Genomic DNA, 20,739 nt, shown 5'->3' on the forward strand with positions numbered 1-20,739 from the left:
AAATTAGGGCAACTTTCTGTTTTTTTACAGCAAAACTTTAAAGTTAATGTAAAAAATGTTTTTTTTACTCAAAAAATTATTCTATTACCTTTTCCTTTTTCTAATTTACTGATCTGTCCACTTTTCTTTGTTCTTATTGTGTGGGAGGTAATCCTACAGGCAAAGCTTAAAAATGGAAGAGTAACTGTGTAAAGCATACAGTAATGGACTGTATGTAAGTATACTCTGTATCCCACATAAATAAAATTATTTAGGAAACAAAAAACTATTGTATGTCAAAGATTTCCACTTGCGTTATTGAAAAAGATCAATTTCTGAAAAACAAGTTAGTTGGGTGGAGGGTTCATCTGTATCATATTTATTATATAAATTAATCAGAAAATAAATTAAAAGACCAAAATATGACTCATAACCATATGAGGTTATCATGTAGAAATATAGTCAACCCTAATTTTATGGTACAAAAAGTAATTTTAAAAGTTATCGTATACTTAAGTTAAATTCTCATTTAATATTTACCTATACCCCCTGCCCCCCAAAAAGTTTAAAGCATGCTGAACATACTAACAATGTACTTAACCTATTGATTATATATAATTAGTGAAATTACAAATATACTGAAATACACTTTCATGCACTTGACTGTATGATTTTGAGACACCATTAAGTTATAATTAAGTCCCCATCTACTTTGAGTAGTATGTTGTACATTTTGCTCTTTAGGGTAAAAGTCTTTAAGTACGCCACTTGTGAAAAGTGTTTATATTGTTCGAGTTCATCACGATGTTACGATGGTAGAAGCTCAGTGGTTGATGACTGTCAGTCATTGGCGATGGACGATGGCATCGCCCATCAGCCCAACCCTACCGTATACTCAGAACATCACGCTGGGTGTTCTCAGTGTCATCTATAACATTTTTCTCAATTCATTGTTTTTGGAAAAGCTCCAGATGTTATTAGATGACATCACAAATTTGAATTTTAGCAAAATAATTGTTGGATTTGGGAGAGATTTGTTCATGTTCACTAACATTTTGAACCATCTTAGAGCATGGGATGGGATGGGACATTGTACTGACACAATGTACAAAACTGTTTTTGCTTCCATTGATGTCTGTTGAAGTAATCTGAATGAGGAAAAAATAAATACATTCTAGTTAAGTATTCTGTTTGAGCTCTTATTGGGTTGATCAGCTTCAGACCCACGTTATAATTCAATATAGCTGTTCATTGGTTTATTAATTCTGAAACTTTAAGGATAACACTGTAAAAATAGTGAATTACTTTGTAAAGCAAGCAGTAAAAGGTAATTTTATGATACATTCTGGTTATTAAACATCTTGAAATCTCATACATCTCAAATGGGGATCTGCATTGCATGGATTGCACAATATTGTAAAATGTCAGTTGAAAAATGTATATGTTTATTCAGTGTAAAAGAAGTTGACATAAAGGTACTTTTACATAGACCTTCTGGTTTTTGTACATTCAGAACCCCATACATTAATGTGAAATGTCTGTAGATATATTGGATAGTTGCTTTTAAATACTATCAAATAATGTTTATATGAAATAAACCCCATACATTAATGGGAAAAGCCTATAAATGCATTGGATAGTTGCTTGTAATTACTGTCAAATAATGTTAATGTAAAGTTATGTTTTTGTAAACTATTATCACATGATCTTATTTTTTTGTACAGTATAAAACCAACGTTTACCAGGGATTTACTGTAAATAGATTGGATAATCACATAAAATAAAAGCCCAAAGCTCTCAAGATACTGTTAATGGGTGTTAAAAGAGGGTTTTTCTGTGTTTTACATCCAGAAATCTATTCTTTGATGGGGAGTTCTTGTGGATGGATTGGATAATCCTATGAATTTACCAAAGATTACTGTATGAAAACAAGAGTCCTCATTTAAATTAGGTAATTTTAAGGTAGTTCTGCAATCTTTTTCATTTTTTGTGCAGATTTATACATTTGTTTAACATTCTAGCAATGTCTTACAATGAGATTTTATTTTTATTTTACAATGGTTGGACAGTAAAAATGCAGACAATGTCCAAAGTAAATAACCGTATTTTTAAAATAAATCTTTGTAGAATAACTAAAGGTTTTTCACTGTTATTTGACGGTAAGTATTTGGCAACTTTTGCTGCCTTTTACCATTTTTTTGTATGATTTTTTTTTTTTTACAGTGTGGTTTATTGGCTTATCCACCTGTCCCCAGTTTGAACTTTGCATCTCCCTCTCTCTCTCTCTCTCTCTCTCTCTCTCTCTCTCTCTCTCTCTCTCTTTCTCTCTCCCTCTCTCCCATACGCACGCGCGCGCGCGCGCGCGCACACACACACACACACACACACACACACACACACACACACACCGTGTAACACTAACGTACTTTGATAGAGAGTCTCAGTCATTTTATGTCAAGTCTACGTAATTAGGTCTATACGACTCATTAAATGGAATTAAAACTGAAAAAGGATCTGCAAGTGAGTGTATTATATCAGTGGTGTGAGTGTATGTGTGTGTTGGGGGGGAGGGGTGGGGGTCCATAATTGCAGTAAGTACATAAATAACACTCATTATATTGAAATGAAATTGTGAATCATGAGCTCAGATAGCGCCCGCATCACGGGAGCGGATGGGGTGAAGGCTGGTCATTCAGCACCACGGACAGCGGCAGCGGCAGCAGCAGGGGCGGAGAGAAGGAAATCAGGACCCTGGACAGCGACAGTAACGCTACAAAGGGAGAAGGACGGGTCAGAAGATTAAAACCCCTTGGACAAAGGTAGCTAACAAACTTGTACAAACTTTAATAAATTATTTATTTTAGATTGTTCAGTACTAGCAATTACTACGTTACAGTATGGATCGACTGAACTGCCTATGCATGGAACTTAATGTTAATTGTTTACAGGTGGTTTAAGGTGATAAGAGTAGGAGATTTACCTCGAAATTATTTTTGAAACAATGTGGCCTTGTATATGTTGCATCCTAGAAAAAAATACAACTGACAAAAGGTTGTTTTGAATTTATGTTTACATTGGAATTTCTGTTAATATATTAGACATCACATGGCTATAATGGTGTCATATTTTGTCATTAGAGGAGGTTGCATTTGTTGGAGCGCTGCCCCTTTAAGACTACGTTTTGGGATGAAGTTCAGACGAAGTTCTGGGAAAACAAGCATGTGTGTGTTGTAGCTTGACAAAAAAGACAGTCGTTGTAGGCCGGAAGTTTTGTTTTGAACATTCTTTGTAACTGAACCCAGCCTTAAATAAAAGTTGTCACAAGAAAATGGACAGAAGGCCTCGTCCGTTTTAAGGGTGCAACATATACAAACTACACTAAGAAGATTTTCATTTTCGGTGAGTGTTGATGCAACTGTAGCATTAGCTAGGCGTGGTAGCTAATTAACGTTAGCTCGTTTATTTTGTAGAAAACTCCTTCTCCGGCTGACTTTTTAATGTTGTCAGCTGACTGGTATTAAAAAGGGTCTTGAATATACATTTAATGGCTACAAACATGATGTATATGTTAATTTAGTGCTACTTTAGATCGTACTGATGCAAAAAAAGACTTTCCCTGCTAAAGAAAAAAAGAAGTAGCCAACAACTCAGAACTTATGATGAAATAACTTTTAGATCAAAGGACAAGTTCACAATTTTTCAAGTCTGTGTTTAAACAACAGTCAGGAGCCAAAATCAACATTGAAACAAGCTTATAAAGCTTATATAAGCTTATATTAGCAGTCTAAATTAGTCATATCAAGTGGATCCCTGCCACATTTAGAGTCTTTTTAATCCCTCTATGTTTTTTGTGAGCTGCGGTGGAAGTATAGTAACAAAAAGAGGAACTTTGACCCTAAAAAGACCAATGTTGAAGGATATCTACTTGATTTGGCTCATTTGAACGACTGAAGCTTCATATTAGCTTCAGATAAACATTTAAATACATTTTTGCACAGAAGGAGGACTGTCCTCCATCACTTACATTGTAAGTGCATTATGAAGGGTTCTTCTAATGGTCAGTATGAACAGGAGGAATCATCACAGCAAGAAAAACATGTTTCAATGCTCGTTTGTTGTTTTAAGACTTAAAATTGTGAACTCGTCTTTTAACATCACAAACGTAGCGTTTAAGAGTGAAAAGCTGGAGGAGGAATCCCCATGCGGCCTTTTTTGAGCAGATGAGTGGACATCAGGTTTGAGAAATCGTGCATGTGTAACGGTCACCTGAGGTTAAACTGCGGAGAGGCTGCTTTGTGGCTCCGAGCCAGATATGACGGAGTTTACCGATGCTTCCCGAGTATCGCCGATCTCTATTGGTCCACAAACCCGACATCAACCGAAGCTCTCCATCAACTCCCGATCCCATTGAAGTCTGTTGTTGTCGGGGGTTGGGGGTGAGGGGCTGGACTAAATTTATGAAATAGAGAAGAAAAAAAAAAGAGGCGATATCCAGAAAACCATCACTCCTGAGCCCCTCCCTGTCCAGTGATTTTCGGCTTCAAGGCTTGACAAAGGTAATTACCATCATCCAATTATGATTACATATCACAACTATTGCTCTTTTTTTTGGCAGTACTTCGTTATACCAGGGATGTAATGGGTTAAATTATGCAGTTTTTCCTTCTCTGTTTTGAGTATTTGCTTGTATTGAGCGGTCCCGTACGACAGAAACGGCTGATTTAGGGCGTGTAACCAACAGCAACGCAGCGGAGCCGCGCAGCATGGCAGTAATTACAGGCATCTTCACACAAGAACAAAACAATTAACGGTTCCCAGACATGTTACAGAACGGCTAAACTTTCTGTTGTTGCCTGGGGGGAAACGATAAGATTCAGAGTATTCAGGCAGGAATCCAAGCGTTTGCTTAGACGAGACATTATTTAATCAGGTATCTGTGCACCGAATGGCCTCATTTCTTCTGCCAATTTGACGTTCATTCTGTAAATTCTCTCGTAAATCTTCTGCTGTCTTGGACTCAGTTAAGATTAACACATTAATCTCACTCTGATGCGTGTACACGAATCACCAAGTGGTTTTTAAAACATGGTGCACTAATAATTGTGCGTCTGTTGCCCCAGACTGTGGTGCATTATCATGTCCTGTGTGCGGAATATACCCGTCTGAATCTAGAGGTATTTTCTAGACCATCCCAGTTACGCAATGCACTTGGGGACTACTGCACATATTAGAGCCGCTGACTAAGTGTTTGTCACATTGAAGAGTCATTTACAGTGTGTCGTGTGAATGACTACGACGAGGAATGAGAGGACAGTCCTCCTGATAATCTGATGTCAAATAAAAAGAAAAACATATGAGTCACCAAACTATGATGTTAGATGGAGGAATTATCATCTGATATATCATTTGTTCTGAAACAGCTGCATATCTTTGCTTCATCTTCAGCTAAACCTGCAGATTGGAGGCTTCCTCTGTGATCTGTGAGGAAACAAAATAGCACAAGAGACAGAGAGAGAGAGATAGAGAGAGAGAGAGAGATGAAAGGCTTTATTCACAGACATAAAAATGAATGATATTATGCACAGACTCAAGCATAAGAGCGTCTGACTGTGGTGATTATATCTAACCACAACCTCTCTTTCATTCTTCATTCATTCTCTCCCTCTTATGTCCTCCATCCTTCCATCTTGGAAATCCCTGTAACGGGACAACCCCCATTCATGACACACCCTTAGCTGCACCAGCAGCTGCTCCTGGCTTTATTGGATGCGTACAGGGTGAGGAGGAGGAGGAGGAGGAGGAAGGGGAGTGGGGGTGGGTGGGGGATGTAGAAGAGGAAAGTGCTGGGGGCAAGCCAGTCCAGAGAAGGGACCCACTTTTAAGGTTGCACTCATGTCGGTATCTTTTGATTGAAGGTGCTAGTATTGAGTATCTTGGATATGTAGGCACATGGGAGAGACTGCAACAAAATTTTTTAACATTAAAGGACACTTATACTTTAAATGAAATAAGCAGCAATAGTAGAGAGAGCTGCAGTGGTCCAGGATATCATCAAACCACTGAATCACTCTGACTGACCTTAAATGTATCAGTTAAGGATAATTAAAGAGTATTGTGGAGAAAAACAGAAGAGAATGCATTTTGAGGCAGAAGTGTTTCAGAAGAGATAAAAGAAGAGTCAGGAAGGAAGAGAAAGAGAGAAGCAGAAAGATGAGACAGAGAGACAATACTGTAACTAGAGGAGGATGAAGGCGTGATGCTACCGCCTGCTCGACTTGTGTGGGAGAGATGAAGGGGGGAAAAAAAAAAGGCTCTTAAGTCTGTCAGTCAGGATGGATGTCAGGCTGATGAGATCACCCTGAAAGATGTAACCCTCCGTGCCTCTCACCGCGAGGAGGCTGCTGGATGTGTCACACGCACAACAGTAAATGCCGCGCCTCATGCTGTTCGATTGATCTAATTGGTCACAAAGGGAGACAGGAGAGCGGCGACCCCATAGAGAGCCTGACTTTTAAAACGGACAGCTCGCCTTCAGCTAAAGAACAGCGGTTACGTCTGTGTCTCAGGTTCTTTAGCTAATGCTTTAGCTGATGCCTTTATAAAAATTCACCTTTTAATTACAGCGTCCCCCTCCTGAGGCAGCTTGTATAATGTCTATAAATGCCTGGCAAAATACATCAAACTCAAACCGGTTGTGTCTGAAATATGTCTGAGAAATGTGTCTCTGAGAATGTTTTTGTGTTTTATTCATAGTGGCCTCCATTATCACAGCAGGATTTTTCTTTTTGGGCTGTGAGGTTTCAAGGAGTCATCCGTCTAGTGGGCGAGAAAAGGCCTCTAGTTGGCCTTATTTAGCCTTCTTCCAGCGCTTTGTGTTGCGTTTGACTGCACGTCATCGGAAACATTTTTCATGTGTCAGTTCTTGAATGTATGTGCGTGCGTGTGCGCGCCTTGAGAATGACACACGGTATGACCTTTATATAATCGACAGCGACCTTTCATTTTCTCGCCAGATGTATAGTTCTCTCCATCCATGAATCAAACCTGTGATTTGTGCCCTCGCAGCACGCCGGCACAAGCGCTCACACGTGCAATAAGCTAATGGCTCTGTAGAACATTAAAGTGTGACCATTCATCTTGCTTCATAGGGCACCGATTAGAAAATATGCTATGATTACTGTGTTCGGCTAAAGGACTAAGAGCCTCTTGAGCAATTTTTCTGCCCACTTTAATGCTAGGTCGTCATTTTGAAGTCACTTTACATTTGTTGACGTGCGAAGGGAAAGTAGATGGGCTTTCTTCTTTTCTTTTCTTTTTTTTTCTTTTGAATAGCGCTCTGATCCCTCATCTGAGGAAGCTGGCAGAAACTCGATGGCTTTTTATTGTTCTCTTTCATAGGGTCTAAAGATGCAGCGATTTGCTATATTCCTTAATGGTGCAGTCAATACAAACAGGAAAATTACTCATAATTCCCAATATGGTGCAGAACTCTGAAACAAGCTTCACACTTTCTAACTTTTTGCAAACTGGGAATCTGTAATACAACATATACTAAGCTCAAAGTGATCTTGTGGTCTTGTTACAGGCCTATGATGGTCAGTAAGTCTGCAGATCTACATTACTCCATCACCCCTTTAGCATTTCTTCCCTTCCTTAATTGCTCAACTTGTTGGTTTCTTGAAGTAATGTTAGCCATCCCATTAGCGCTGTTGTTGTTGAGAATGCGGTGAGGTCGGAAATGACTTGGATTGCTTGTCGTTCACTATGTGTCAGCCTAATTGTGGGTGCAGTTTCGATGCAGTGGAGTTGTGCTGTAGAAGAATATGGATCCTGTCAATGTTAAGAGAGAACAGATGGGTGAGTAGAGAACGTAGCATCTGCTATTATTTTCACACACCCACTGGCAGTTATTTAAAGGATATTTTGAGATTTTTTTTTTCAGGTCCATAAAAAAACTCATATGCCTTTTGTAAGTTGAAAGAGTTCAATATGTTCACTCCTGATCTCCATACTGGCCTTGAACTGACACCTACCTAATAATGACTACACTGTTAGAGATGGGGGACAAAATTCACAATGCTAATACGCCAAAGCTAATATGACGCTTCAGCTGTTACAATTAGCCAATAAGGCAATCATGTATATTTATTACCAGAGCTTTGTCTGAACAACAAACCTACAACCTACATGGCACTGTCCAGGTAAACTCTGAACTTCAGTATGTGTTTTTAAACAGAAAAGGACTTTGGTGAATGATTACAGCAACTAGCGACTCTCTCATAACACATATGTGCATGTGAGTATTGTATTAACATAAAAAATGTGAACCTATCCTTTAACTTCTGTGGCAGAGAAAAGCAAAAATGATCTACTTGGAAAATGACTACTGGAAAACATAAAATACAGAAATTTTACATGCAGATGCCATTCTTGTGGCAAGTGGTCATTTGTTGTGGTCCTGTTGTTGTTTTGGGGATCTGAACGTCCTTCTCACTTAGTTCAGAGCTACTTGAGTCTGACTTGTCCCGGCCTTGGCGTCCTTTGAAAAGTTTGTTTGCAATGCTGTTTTCTTTGCTAATTCTCTTTTTTGTTGTTTCTTTACGTGTCTCTCCCTCTATCCATATATCTAATTATCCTTATAATTTAATTTATATAATTAACCTCATTATATCTGTGCTACTACCGCTTAATCTAGTCCAGCGCAGTATCCTTCCCCCCTTCTTCCTTCCTCATGTCTCTCTCTGGTTTGTGGTCATGTGTCGTGAGCGGAGAGCCGATTCACTCGTCGCACCGCAGGAGACATGAAGAGCTGCTATTCGGCTCAACGCACAAAGTGATGCTTCCCTCTCCCTCTAAGACACTTAATCTATACAACTTGGCCTAATAGTATATTCTACTTTATAGCAGCACTGTAGATGTTTGTGTCAAGGAGCATAAGCAGTGCTATTTCTTATCTTGTGAAAGGGCTAATTTGTGAAATGCTATTGGTGCAGAGCAGGAGGGGGCACACTTCTCTTAGACTTGAGGATCCAGATTGAAGTTGGCATACATTTACCTCGCAGAGGTGTTTTACAAATAAGCACTTAAACCAAATTCCTTTAATGATGATGTCTACTTTTTTAAACATAAAGATTCTCATGTCAAATGAATTATAATATCTTCATGTGAGTGCCATAAAGACATGGCAGATATCTCTCTTTTTTTTTTTTTTTAGAAACTTAATTATGCTATAAAAACATCTTTATTTGGTGTGTGGGTTTCTTTTTTTCAGAGACCAACTCTTCAAGATGAAAGTAATCAGCGCTGCAGTGCTTAGCGCCCTGTTCTGCACTGGTAAGCACAAACGTAATCAGTCACTTGGGATTGGGTTGGATAAATGAATGGCTGAAACAGACCTCCTACAAAACCGAATTTGTTTCAACTGAATGATCAGCAGAGATTCTATGAAAACCACACCAAAGAAACGTAACTTATCGTGTGATCTATTTAATTTGCGCTTATTTGCTTTCCTTTCTTTTCTTATGAGTCGTCAGCTTGTATTTACATCTGGTCTATTTTTAGCTGTCATTATGTAGGGCATTTACATTTCAAAAGTTGTTTGGTTTTGCAGTAAGAACAAAGGAACCGTGGCTTATTTAGAGATCTTTGCACATATCAGTAGGCAACTAAAAAAAGATGCATTTTAAAATAACCTCTCTATTTTTTTCTTTCACAGTTGTGTCAGCATCTTTGAAAGGTAAAATAGCATGCTTGTTTGGATTGTAATGCATGACCAGGAATGTTTTTCGAGAATTAATAGATTATATGCAGTGATGAGAGGTTCACTGGTTTAAATCAGAGGGGATATTTGGGAAGACGAAGGTTTTCTTTTAACCTAAAAACATTTGGATCGTCCCTCCAGTCAAAGAAGAACACAGGACGGCCTTTTTCGGTGAGGACATTCACATCGACGTCCCGTCCGGCAACGTCGGAGAGGTTGTGTTTAAATCCAGGATCAATAAGTCCTCTAACGTGGTTCTGCTACAAGCGGGCCAAGTGGTGAACCCACGCGGCAGCCTCAATACTCTGGGCCACTTGGTTCTGGAGGATGTACAGGAGGAGGACGAGGGCATGTACATCATCAAGAACACCAACAACACCAACGCAGAGAAGCACCTCATCCTCGTTGTTAGAGGTACGCATTCTTATCCAGAGGTAGGGAGAGTGTTAGAAAGTGTTTCCCAACTCGGAGTCCGACTCGGAGCTGTTGGTTGCTTGTTGGTGAATAGAATTACATCTCTGACGATCAGAGGGAGATAAACAAGATGCACAAGTTGATGTTGCCAATGGAGACACACGACACATCCTGTACAGTCTCCCAACACAACTGTGGAATGAATTACACATCTATTTTGTCATAATTTGGGATTTTTTTTAAGTGTACTATATGAACAATGGCAATAATCTCTTTTTTCTTTGCTCATTGAAAATCAGATTTTTTTGGAGACGGGTCTATGAGCATCATATGTGACATTACAACTAGTTTGGAAGCCAATTCTGGTCTAGTATTCAACTTACACAAGTGTTATGTGGAGACAGTGCACATACACTTGAATGGACTTTACAGTGAAGTAGGAGACATTTTGTATCCAGTAGTTAAACTAATGAAATGAAATATTTGAATATTTGCATATTCATAGATTAGGGAGAAGGTGTAAGGATGCATTTTAGGGATTTTGAAGTAGTAATTATACTTTTTTTGTGTGAAAAGAACAAGTCAGACATATATTATTGTGTCAAATATATTATTTGTCTTAATACTTGTCTGGAGGGAACTCTGCTCAATAAAGAACAGAGCTGTTTTGTTCACAATGATTTTCAAAACACCAAGACAATGTTACAGCCTCTGTCTCAAAGATCCTGCTTTTACCTTTATTTCGTCTTCTTTTATGATTAGACTGTGCTGTGGAGCAGGTGGTCAAGTATGGAGACCCCTACTACATTCACCTCAACCACGTTGAAGGCCCGATCACCCTGGAGTTCAGGTACATTCGGCGAAAATGCGACAAGCAAGGAATCAAAAGTGATTCAGTTATATGTAATCAACCACACCACAATCAGCGATGTCACAACAGGTGTTCTCAATCAGCAGTTAAAGGCAAAACAACTGCTGAGACATCACTGATTGGGTTGCTAGTTTGGAACTGATTGATTATATTTTAATTTGGATAATATCAATTCAATTCTATTCTTTTATTTACCACGTTAAGGCCCAGTCTCGTCCAGCAGACCAATCAGTCTGACATACAGCATGCCACAGAGCCTCCAGCCGTGGTGCTGTACAACCAGACGGCGGTGACAGCAGAGGAATATGTGGGACGTCTTAGCGTTTCAGAGAAACGGGTGACACTGCACGCTGTCAGGATGGCAGATGAGGGGAGCTTCACAGTGCTGGACCGAGAGGGCAAAGTCAGGAGGAGGAACTGTCTGAATATCAGAGGTGAAGAGAGATTTGTGCTTCGCTGTATCCTCCCAGGTTTAGTTGATCGATCCATCCATCAGTCCCGTTTGGACATACATGCTGGTTTTATGTGTGAATGTATCTGATTTTAAGTGTAGTGTGGATGTGCGTACGGTACTTGCATACATTTGTCTAAATTGCTGAGCCAGGTCTTTGATATAACCCTATATGTATATATATCCCATTAAGTATGACATTGCCTTCATGGTAAACCTCTGTTGGGGTTTTTGTGCAGTTTCTATTTTCTTCTCACATTGCATTGTCTGCATTATTTCACTCTTGTGTCTTGCAAAAATACTAAACCTAATGCCTTGAGCTCCAAAAAAGTCACAAGTTTTTGTTTTATCGACTCAAAATGAAGTTAAAGTTGCCTGCAATGATATCAGGCCATTGCAGCACTAAAGAATAAGATAGATAAAAATCAAAAACAGATTTAAATGGCTTTCTTATGCTAAAAAAGAACACTTGGCTCGAAACATGACTGAAGGCCGGGTTACCACGTCAAAAGTATGTATAGCTGTTGAAAAACCAGCCAACTTAATGGTAAAATCAAAATGCTAACATGCTCACAATGAGAACATGCTGATGTTTAGCAGGTAATGTTGACTATGTTCACCATCTTGGTTTAGTGTGTCAGCATGCTCACTTAGCTAATTAGCGCTAACCACAAAGTGTAGTTGAAGCAGATGGGAAGTAGTTTTGCAGGTATTTGGTCATTGACCTGATTTTTGACCTGATAATGGTGCTAGATGAAAAGTCAGGGGATCACCAAAGTTATTAAAATTCATCCTGAGGGGAACATCAATTTCTGTACAAAATGGCATTTCATTTGTGTGTGCATTTTTCTAGATGTTTATACAATTAACTGCTAGCATCTTCAGCTATTAGCTGAGTCAGGGTTTCAAAATGGAAAAAGGTTAAAAAAAAAAAAAAAAGGGAATCATACAAATTTCTCCAGACAAGCTAATGTGTATTGCTATCTATTCACATACATATTTCTCCATTTGGTTCTTCACAGAGCACCAGATCTTCATGCACCTCTCCCATGGAGAAAACTTGAAGATTAAACTCTACCTGCACCATTCCAATGTCAACGTTGTCTACAGGCCCAAATCAGATAATCAGGACCGGGTCATCGTAGACCAGGGGGTTCTGATGACACCACTGGACCCTCTGCTGGAGGGCAGGCTGACAGTGGAGGGGTCCGAGCTCATCATGAAGAAGGTCCACGTTGCTGACACGGGTGTCTTCAAAGTATCAGACCTGGCTGGGTTTCCTGTGGCTCATGTCTACATAGAGGTAGAAGGTAAGAGACTCATGCCTATACCACCTGATATTGACTATTATCTTTCACATCTGTAGCCTAGCAACCTACCTAGGCTACACAAATCACTTCTTCTACTGAACAAACATAAATTGTTATGACTTTTTTGTCATTTATATTATCTTTGAGTATCTGAAAGAGCCTCCAATCAACTGTTGATCATGTTTATTGAAAGAGTTTACATCATTGCTATAGCATCATGCTAGTCAGAGTCAAGCAATTCAAAGTCATTCTCTGTGTACAGTAACTAAAGCATATGGGCAAATATTCAGAACTTTTCTCAAGCAAGTAAGAGTATCAGTGGACAAAGGTCAGAAACATGAGTTACTGTTGATTTTACCCACAGGAAGAGATACCTCTTACCTCTTTTATGGAGCTATGTGAACTTAGTCACTTAACTTTTGTGTGAAAGATGGTCATAAATATTGATAATGAAGCTGATATGGTAACAGTGTGTCATAGATCACTTTCTACCTGTACCTGCACAGCTAAAGAGGAAAAAAGACCATATATAGGCATTGAAATAATGCATTCAGACAAAAAAAACTATGATTAATACATTTATCTACCTTTCTATCTTTACCTAGACAACAATCAGTATTTGTGTGCAAGTTAACATGCTAATTAAAACAAGATTCATTTTTCAATACAAAAGGCAGAGATGGAAAATGAGTAGCTAGACAGCAAAGTTGGCATATGCCTAATAGATGCCTTCCCCAGTTTGAATTGACATAGCTGCAGTCTCAAAAGCCTTATTATTTCTCTTTCTGGTTCTTTTTGCTCTCCTGTCCTCATCTCGCTCTTAGCTTATAAGCTGCCTGCCCTGACTGTAGCCATCCTCTCCATGCTGGGCCTGATCGCCTTCATGCTGCTGGTGTGCCTGCTGTCCTGTCTGTATAAAGTACATAAAAGAAACGAGAAGAACAAGAAACTCATGCTCATTGCTCAGCAGGCCGGCAAGGGAGAAGGCGAGGCTTTCAGACAGGTAACACATACCTACCGCATTACTATCACTCTTCATTGAGGAATACAGTAGGGCTCCTGTGGTGACAGCGCTCTTATGGAACAGTGCGCATTAAGCAAATTTAATACTTGTCATGTGGTAAGACTGAGGTGTGTGTTTGTGTGTGTGGAAGGGATGAAAAGGTGGAGGAGGGTTCTGTTCCTGCTGTGGGAGTCAGGATGGTCAGCTGGTCAACTAGCTCCCCTACAGTTCTGGATCTGGCTAATGCAGTCACAGCCAAATTAGAAAAAAATTAACATGGCTGACGATGACTGAGGGAAAAATAATATTTCTATTGCTGCTCTCTGGGTCCCTTTTTTTCATGTTGATCGTACATGAACCCTCCAGAGACGTGATAATGTCTGTCATATCTGCTGTTTGTGAACTAGTCATGATCAGGAGCTACTGTTAGTGAACTAAACATTTCAGCTTATCCTCCTGCTTAAGTCAATGTAAATCACTTGAGATAAGAGCAGCAACCAAAACCCAAAGTAGTAGTGTGAATGTTAAACAAAAGAGGAAATAGATTTATTCCATGTCAAAGTAATCACTACACATTCAAAAGATTCTGATTAGTTACCCTGTTGCCTGCAAATTTGTTTAAATATTAGTTTATATTTGTAAAAGATCAAGGTAGAAACCATATTTTATATAAGTCCACAAATGTGGAGGCCACATCGAGCCATTTTCACACATTTTCTCACTCTAAAATGTTACAGTCTTCATTTTTAAATAAGTGTAAGCACAAGATGCAACCTCCAGCCTGGCAGCAAGAGGTGCTATTTTCAAGGCTTTATCATTACACAGCGGAGAGCTGACTGGAAATGAGGAGGCAGAAAGAGAGGAGGATGACATGCAACAAATGTAAATAGCCGGACGTGAGCCGAGCATTACATAGTCGATGTCTTCGACCTCTAGGATGACATTAGATTATTTTGGTACCAGCTCCTGTAATTGCAGTGCGTTTGCACAGGAAACTAATAATAAGTTGATAAATGAAAATGCTTTTTATCCTTTCTGGTAAAAAAAAAAAAAAATCATTACTTGATTTTTGAACACTAAATGTTTATAGAACATAGAGTACGCTGTGTTGTCACAGTCAGCATCCACCAAATGTCTGAAAAACATACATCTGTTAGTTTCCATAATCGTATGTTTTATTGTAATGTTTTAGATCCAGTGTCTTTTTAAAATTATTCACAGAATTAGTTTGAAAAAGCCTTTCGAGGTGCCGTCATTATCATGCTATCATGCTTAAGTGTCAATTTTGACTAAAACTCTTCAATCATGAATTAATTCTGAAGGCTTTCAAAGCTTAAAACGTTTGATTGTTTTCCAATAGGCCTCGTGCAATCTCTGCTCTCCTTATATCCACCTGCTCGATACTGGCTGATTAACTGACTGATTGGATGATTTAGAGGAGTTGACAGTTAACCCGTCCTCTCCCCAGCATTCCCAGTAGGCTATTTGTTAACTAACTGAATTTATGGACCATTTAAAAACTCATTATAAACAGACGACTAATCCATTAAAAACACCTAAACACCAGGCTCAGAAACTGATTGCACTACGGAGGAATAATAGTCTAATATGAGGACTAAAAGGTATAAGAAATGTCCAGATCAGTTGTATGAGTGCTTAATAGAACATGCTGATTTCTTGTATAAGCCACAATATAATGTCCACAATATTTAATGTATCTGAAATATAGCAGGTCCAGTCCGACTTATCACCAAAGATAATCAAAATTCAAGATTTTGTCGTACTTCTGTTTTAATTCTGCTATCAAATATCTTTTTAATATCAGTGGGACTGTTTTACTGATGGTTATTTTAGAACAGAACCCTTAAATTAAAACTACATGACGTTTCAATAACTCAAAAAATGAAAGATCGACTGTATCATTGGATCATTTGAAATAACTGACAGTCAACTCATCCTCCGCAGTAAATTTATGGACCAATTAAACATCCACTGCAGACGGATGACTCACTCATTGTAAACAACTCAGCAAACGCAGCAGAGACTGATTATTTCGCAGAGATCATTAGATCATACCAAGCGTTTAGTCAATATGTCATATTACTCACTTAGAATATTAATGTCTTAATTGAGTTCACAGTTGTTTTGAGATGGGAGAATTATAAATGTTCTAGGTTTTAGATCAGAACTGGTCTAAATGTGTTAAGTTAATCCAGCTGTGTTTGTAAAGTTGCTCCACATATCAGTCACTCATTTATCAAATCGCACCTTCTTACTCTGAACTCGCTATAGACTGATACTGATCAATTCTTTGTATTTGTCTGTGATGTCAAATCGATATTACTTATGTTTGTCTCTGTTCTCTCTTTTTCTCTGTCACTGTGTGTTTGCAATGTCACCTTACATTCAGAGTTTACACCTCATGCTTTATAGACACATGTTCAGGTATTTGTGCAGCACAGCTGGCACTGCTACATGATAAACGACAGAAAACGTTGTGACGTGTCACATTAGGGAAAGCACAGGTGTAAATAATCAAATTAATGACGAATGAATTCCATTTAGATGTTTCGGTTTCGGGGTCCTGGTGCTGTCACACTGTCATGGTTTACTGGGACACCTGAATATCATGTTAATTAGAAACACTTGTGCTTTTCCTGCTATGACAACTCAAAACGTCTGCTGTGAAAAAGGTCTGCGGTCCTTATTTTTAGAGTTGTCATTTTGAGTTTGCATCACATTTGGGTGGGTATTTCTACTCAGTGCACTAGCATAGCACAACAAAGCCAAAAAAAAAGATAACACACAGCTGGCTTTGTAATATAAATGTAGGTAGGTGGGGTATTTTTAAGCTACCATTAATTTTAATTTCCATTCATCTTTTATTCCTACTCCTACTCTTGTTCAGTGATGCGTGGTATGTTTTGTATGAAAGTAAGTTGTAATCATGTTTTAATGATGTGCATCACGGTTGAGTATCAAGTGTCGAGTAAAAATTAAAATGCTCACAGTGGAACCGAGGCCTTTATGTGCTCAGAGCTGGATGTCTGTCCTTGGCGGCCCAGCTAACGCTGTTGCCTTTGCGTTGCACTGTTTCTCCCTCTTACTTTAAGGAGCCTCAAACGGAGCCTCTTCTTGGTGAGAGAATTGTGTTCTGGCCTCTTTGTTTCTGCTCTCTCTTCATGTCTAGAGAAATCTACCGCTTTTGTTGCAAATAAGTTCTTTGATCAACCAAGATCATTGGTGACAGTTTCAGAAATGTGTGTTCAGTATTTTGTAAATTGCGTTGCTTTTGAATGGATGAAAGCAATTTAAAAAATTGAGCACAGGCACACTAAATAAATCCTGGACACTGAGGAGAAACTGCTATCAATCTTAATGAACAAGCAGAAGTTGATCGAAGGCCTAATTTGACAAAAAGTCAATGAATTACCTTAAGTCGATTTGGCACCACGACTTGGGACAAACTGCCTCCGGGATCCTGACAGACTGAGCTCACTGAGCTTTGCTTGAGTATCCATTTTTTATGTAAAATTTTAAGTATATATTAGTTATATTTTGTATTATGTGATGTAGGATCAAATAGCTCCAAATTTTTCTACAGTGCCACATAAAAAATCTGTCTAAAAACATGTGGTATGCTTTGAAAATGATTGGCAGTAGTGTGTTTGTTTTGCAGTTAAGGGGCTAAAACATGCAAAAACACCAGTATGGACCTTTTTAAAAGAAAACCGGTTTGCTTTCTTCCTTGAAATAAAGATCAATAGCAATGTTAAAGCTCAGGGAAAAGACAAAGGAGGCCAATTGTAGGTCAGTGGATCTGTCTTATAGGATTATAGGTACAGTTTTGACCCAGGTCAGGGTGCACACTGCAGGAACATCCATTTTAACAAGTCATTTAATCCTACATTTACTTCTAAAGTCTTACATTTCTTAAAACAAGTGGAACATTTCAGCTGATGGCTGAGAACTGTTTCTTGGATCCTTTCCAGACCAGAAAAATGAGGCCACTTCTTTTTCACTTGATTTAAGAAGATTTGATTTTGGAAATTCATTATAGAGACTAAATGACCTGTTGAAATGGTTTATATATCTTCTTCATTGGTGTGTGTAACTGCAGCTGAGCGATGGTATTGGAGAAAGTGACGCTAACATCATGTGTGTGACTTTTCCTTTCATTTGTGAAATATTTATGCCACCCTTTCCTCCGCTCTCTACTTCCTCTCTTTCTTTTCTTGCTGATAAACAACTCAAACCAGACCAGCACTGCAGTTACTCATAAACAATTTAGTTGATAACTGCAGACAACATAGCTTCACTGCTGTAATTTACATACAGTATTAAGTGATTCAGCTAGCTAAAAGCACACACACATGCACATATTTTTTTTACTTCAGTGTTTTATTTGTGACGGTCTACAAGGTAAATATGTGTATGTCTATGTGTATGTGTGAGTATTAGTGCTGGCTTTGTGTGTGTGTATTTTGATTCTGTGTGTAATATATGTGGTAAGGGCGTTATTGATTAGCCTTCATGAGTAAACCTTTCATGATCTTGATTTATTTGAGCCGATTTCTAGAGAATCACTGCACAATCGACTACTTGTCCACAAAGTGTGTGCGTGTGTGCTGTGTCAGTGTTTTACCGTTTGTCTGTGTTTGTTTGCATTAGATGTTATGTTCTGTGTTCATATTGTAGTTTTCAAGTGATCCAAAGCAATAGATTAACATGTGACATGATAGAGACACACTCCCCCTATGGCATGCAGTTTTTATATTTACTTCCAAATATCACAGGTCACCAAAAATTAGACACTATTACTAATTTTAATGACTAATTACTATTTTTCCAGCCACGAGTTGTTAATTTTATATAAGTGAGTTTTTATATTAAGCACTAGTCATACATTTGGGTAGTGAATTTTCTTGCTTGCAACCATTTAATAAGCACGAACATATTACTAACTGACTTGTTTACAGTCGGTTAATGCTTCTGAGTTACTCACAAGTAGCTTCTTTAATGATTTTTAAAAAAAAATCTTGTCACTATTTCACTAGTACTGGTGGCAAAGAAATAGTGACTGGTAGCGTTTCAATGCCAAGTTATCAGTACTTTTGGATTTATCACAACACACACACATTAAAATAAGATTAAAGTAACATTTTATAAGTACTAGTGCTTCTTAAAGGGGACCTATCATGCTTTTTGTGATTTTTCTGCTATTTTTATACTGTTAAAATGTTGGATGTTAAACATGGTCAAAGGTCCAAAACTTTAGGTGAACGTATGTAAAAATGCTCCCTGCAAGTCAAAAACCAGGGCTTCAGCCATGCCCAGATGCTTTGTTTACAATGTTATCACTACTTCCTCCTCGTGATGATGTCAGATTGATCGCACATGCCCATAATCGGCTCTCCGTTCCCTAGTCTTTGTTGTTAAAGTTGTTCCACCGGTTGTTGGTGTTGTCCACTCGTGTATTTCAGATCAGATTGGGGCTCGAACATGTACAGATGTTTTTGAGTAGTTTATATTTCGAGTAAAGAACAAGAAAAAGAAGTGAAATCCTTCTACTATTATTTGTTTATGTAGCCTCCATGATTTAGGCTCTACTGTAAATGATAACCAGTAGAGCTGCAGAATATAAATATAGACCTGGAAATGTGCATGATACGTCCCCTTTAATAGTTACTGGTGAAAACAAAACATGACCAGTAAAAGTTAAAGGTCCAGTGTGTAGAATTTAGTGGCATCTAGTGAACAGAAATGGAATATAATATTCATAACTATGTTTTAATCAGTGTATAATCACATGAAAATAAGAATAGTTGTGTTTTCATTACCTTAGAATGAGCCCTTTATATCTGCATAGGGAGCAGGTCCTCTTCCATGGAGGACGCCATGTTGCATCGCCATGTTTTTACAGTAGCCCAGAACGGACAAACCAAACACACTGGCTCTAGAGAAGACCTTTTGCATTTTTCATGTTCATGTTTTCATGTTTCATGGCCACCGTAGGTTGTCCTATGGTGGAAGGGGATGGGGGTGTATTCAGTTCATTGCAATCTGCAGCCTCACCACTAGATGCCACTAAATCCCACACACTGGTCCTTTAAATCATTCAATTGGTAACTCTTTTACTTAATAGTAAAACTACCAGAAGAACAGTCATTATAGATAAGAATCAAATTTTTAATGACTATGGAGCAATATTGAGTAAATGTTTAAACTGCAGGACATAACCCCCCACACTAATGTCTCTCACTCTCTGTATGTGTCTGTGTGTTCGTCAGTATTGTTCGGGTTTGTGTATCATTGTACGTTTCTGTATATGCTTATGCAGCAATATATGTATATATGTAAATACTTATAATGTGTGTATATCTTACATGTCATGTGCGTACGGGAGCTTAATGTGTGCGTATGTGTGTTTGTGTATTGACAGTGGAGGTTGAGATGACAGCAGTTGCCCTTGATGCCGGTCGCTTCTGATGTGTTATGGATTTCCTCGTAGGTCTGAGAACACAGAAAACATGTGTGAGAGGATGTCAGCGGCCTCTCGGGACTTAACCCGAGAGACCAACATGAAGCTCAAGTCAATCACACCTCTCCATCTGACTCCGTCTCTCTCTGCCTCACTGTTTTTCTCATCTTACTCATTCACTTCCTCCTATCTTACTTTCACTCTACCTCTCTCATTCTCTCACTTTTAAATCCCTTGTGTCTCACTTTTTGGCACTTATCTTTCTAACACTCCCTGTCACTCAATTGCCACTTGTGTCGCTTCACTCACACTTGTCTTGCCACCTTCTCTTCCTCTCACTTTCCCTCTTTCTTTCTCACTTATCACTCCTTCTATCCCTCACCTCTGTCCCTGACCAAGAGATGATCCACTGTAGTGCCTCATGCAGACTCATTATTATTTGTTTTTGTTGCAAAGACTGTGTTCTTACT

At 38.6% G+C, this 20,739-nt stretch overlaps 1 protein-coding gene across 2 annotated transcripts in view; it reads left to right on the forward strand.

Moving 5' to 3' along the window:
• Nucleotides 1-3,199: 3,199 nt before the first annotated feature.
• LOC121912894 overlaps nucleotides 3,200-20,739 on the forward strand; it is a 28,394-nt gene continuing 10,854 nt past the window's right edge. Inside the window, exons 1-8 of one of the 2 annotated variants that reach the window (XM_042435425.1) lie at nucleotides 3,200-3,378; nucleotides 9,251-9,312; nucleotides 9,695-9,715; nucleotides 9,881-10,153; nucleotides 10,916-11,003; nucleotides 11,229-11,458; nucleotides 12,498-12,785; nucleotides 13,610-13,788. In XM_042435425.1, coding sequence (XP_042291359.1) covers nucleotides 9,267-9,312; nucleotides 9,695-9,715; nucleotides 9,881-10,153; nucleotides 10,916-11,003; nucleotides 11,229-11,458; nucleotides 12,498-12,785; nucleotides 13,610-13,788 — 1,125 coding nt within the window. In that variant the 5' untranslated portion in view covers nucleotides 3,200-3,378; nucleotides 9,251-9,266. Of the gene's footprint in view, nucleotides 3,379-4,083; nucleotides 4,536-9,250; nucleotides 9,313-9,694; nucleotides 9,716-9,880; nucleotides 10,154-10,915; nucleotides 11,004-11,228; nucleotides 11,459-12,497; nucleotides 12,786-13,609; nucleotides 13,789-20,739 lie in introns of those variants that run through there. The other variant, XM_042435427.1, reaches the window with a different exon arrangement.

This window comes from Thunnus maccoyii, chromosome 15, assembly GCF_910596095.1.
Source record: "Thunnus maccoyii chromosome 15, fThuMac1.1, whole genome shotgun sequence".
NCBI classification, from domain to species: Eukaryota; Metazoa; Chordata; class Actinopteri; order Scombriformes; family Scombridae; genus Thunnus; species Thunnus maccoyii.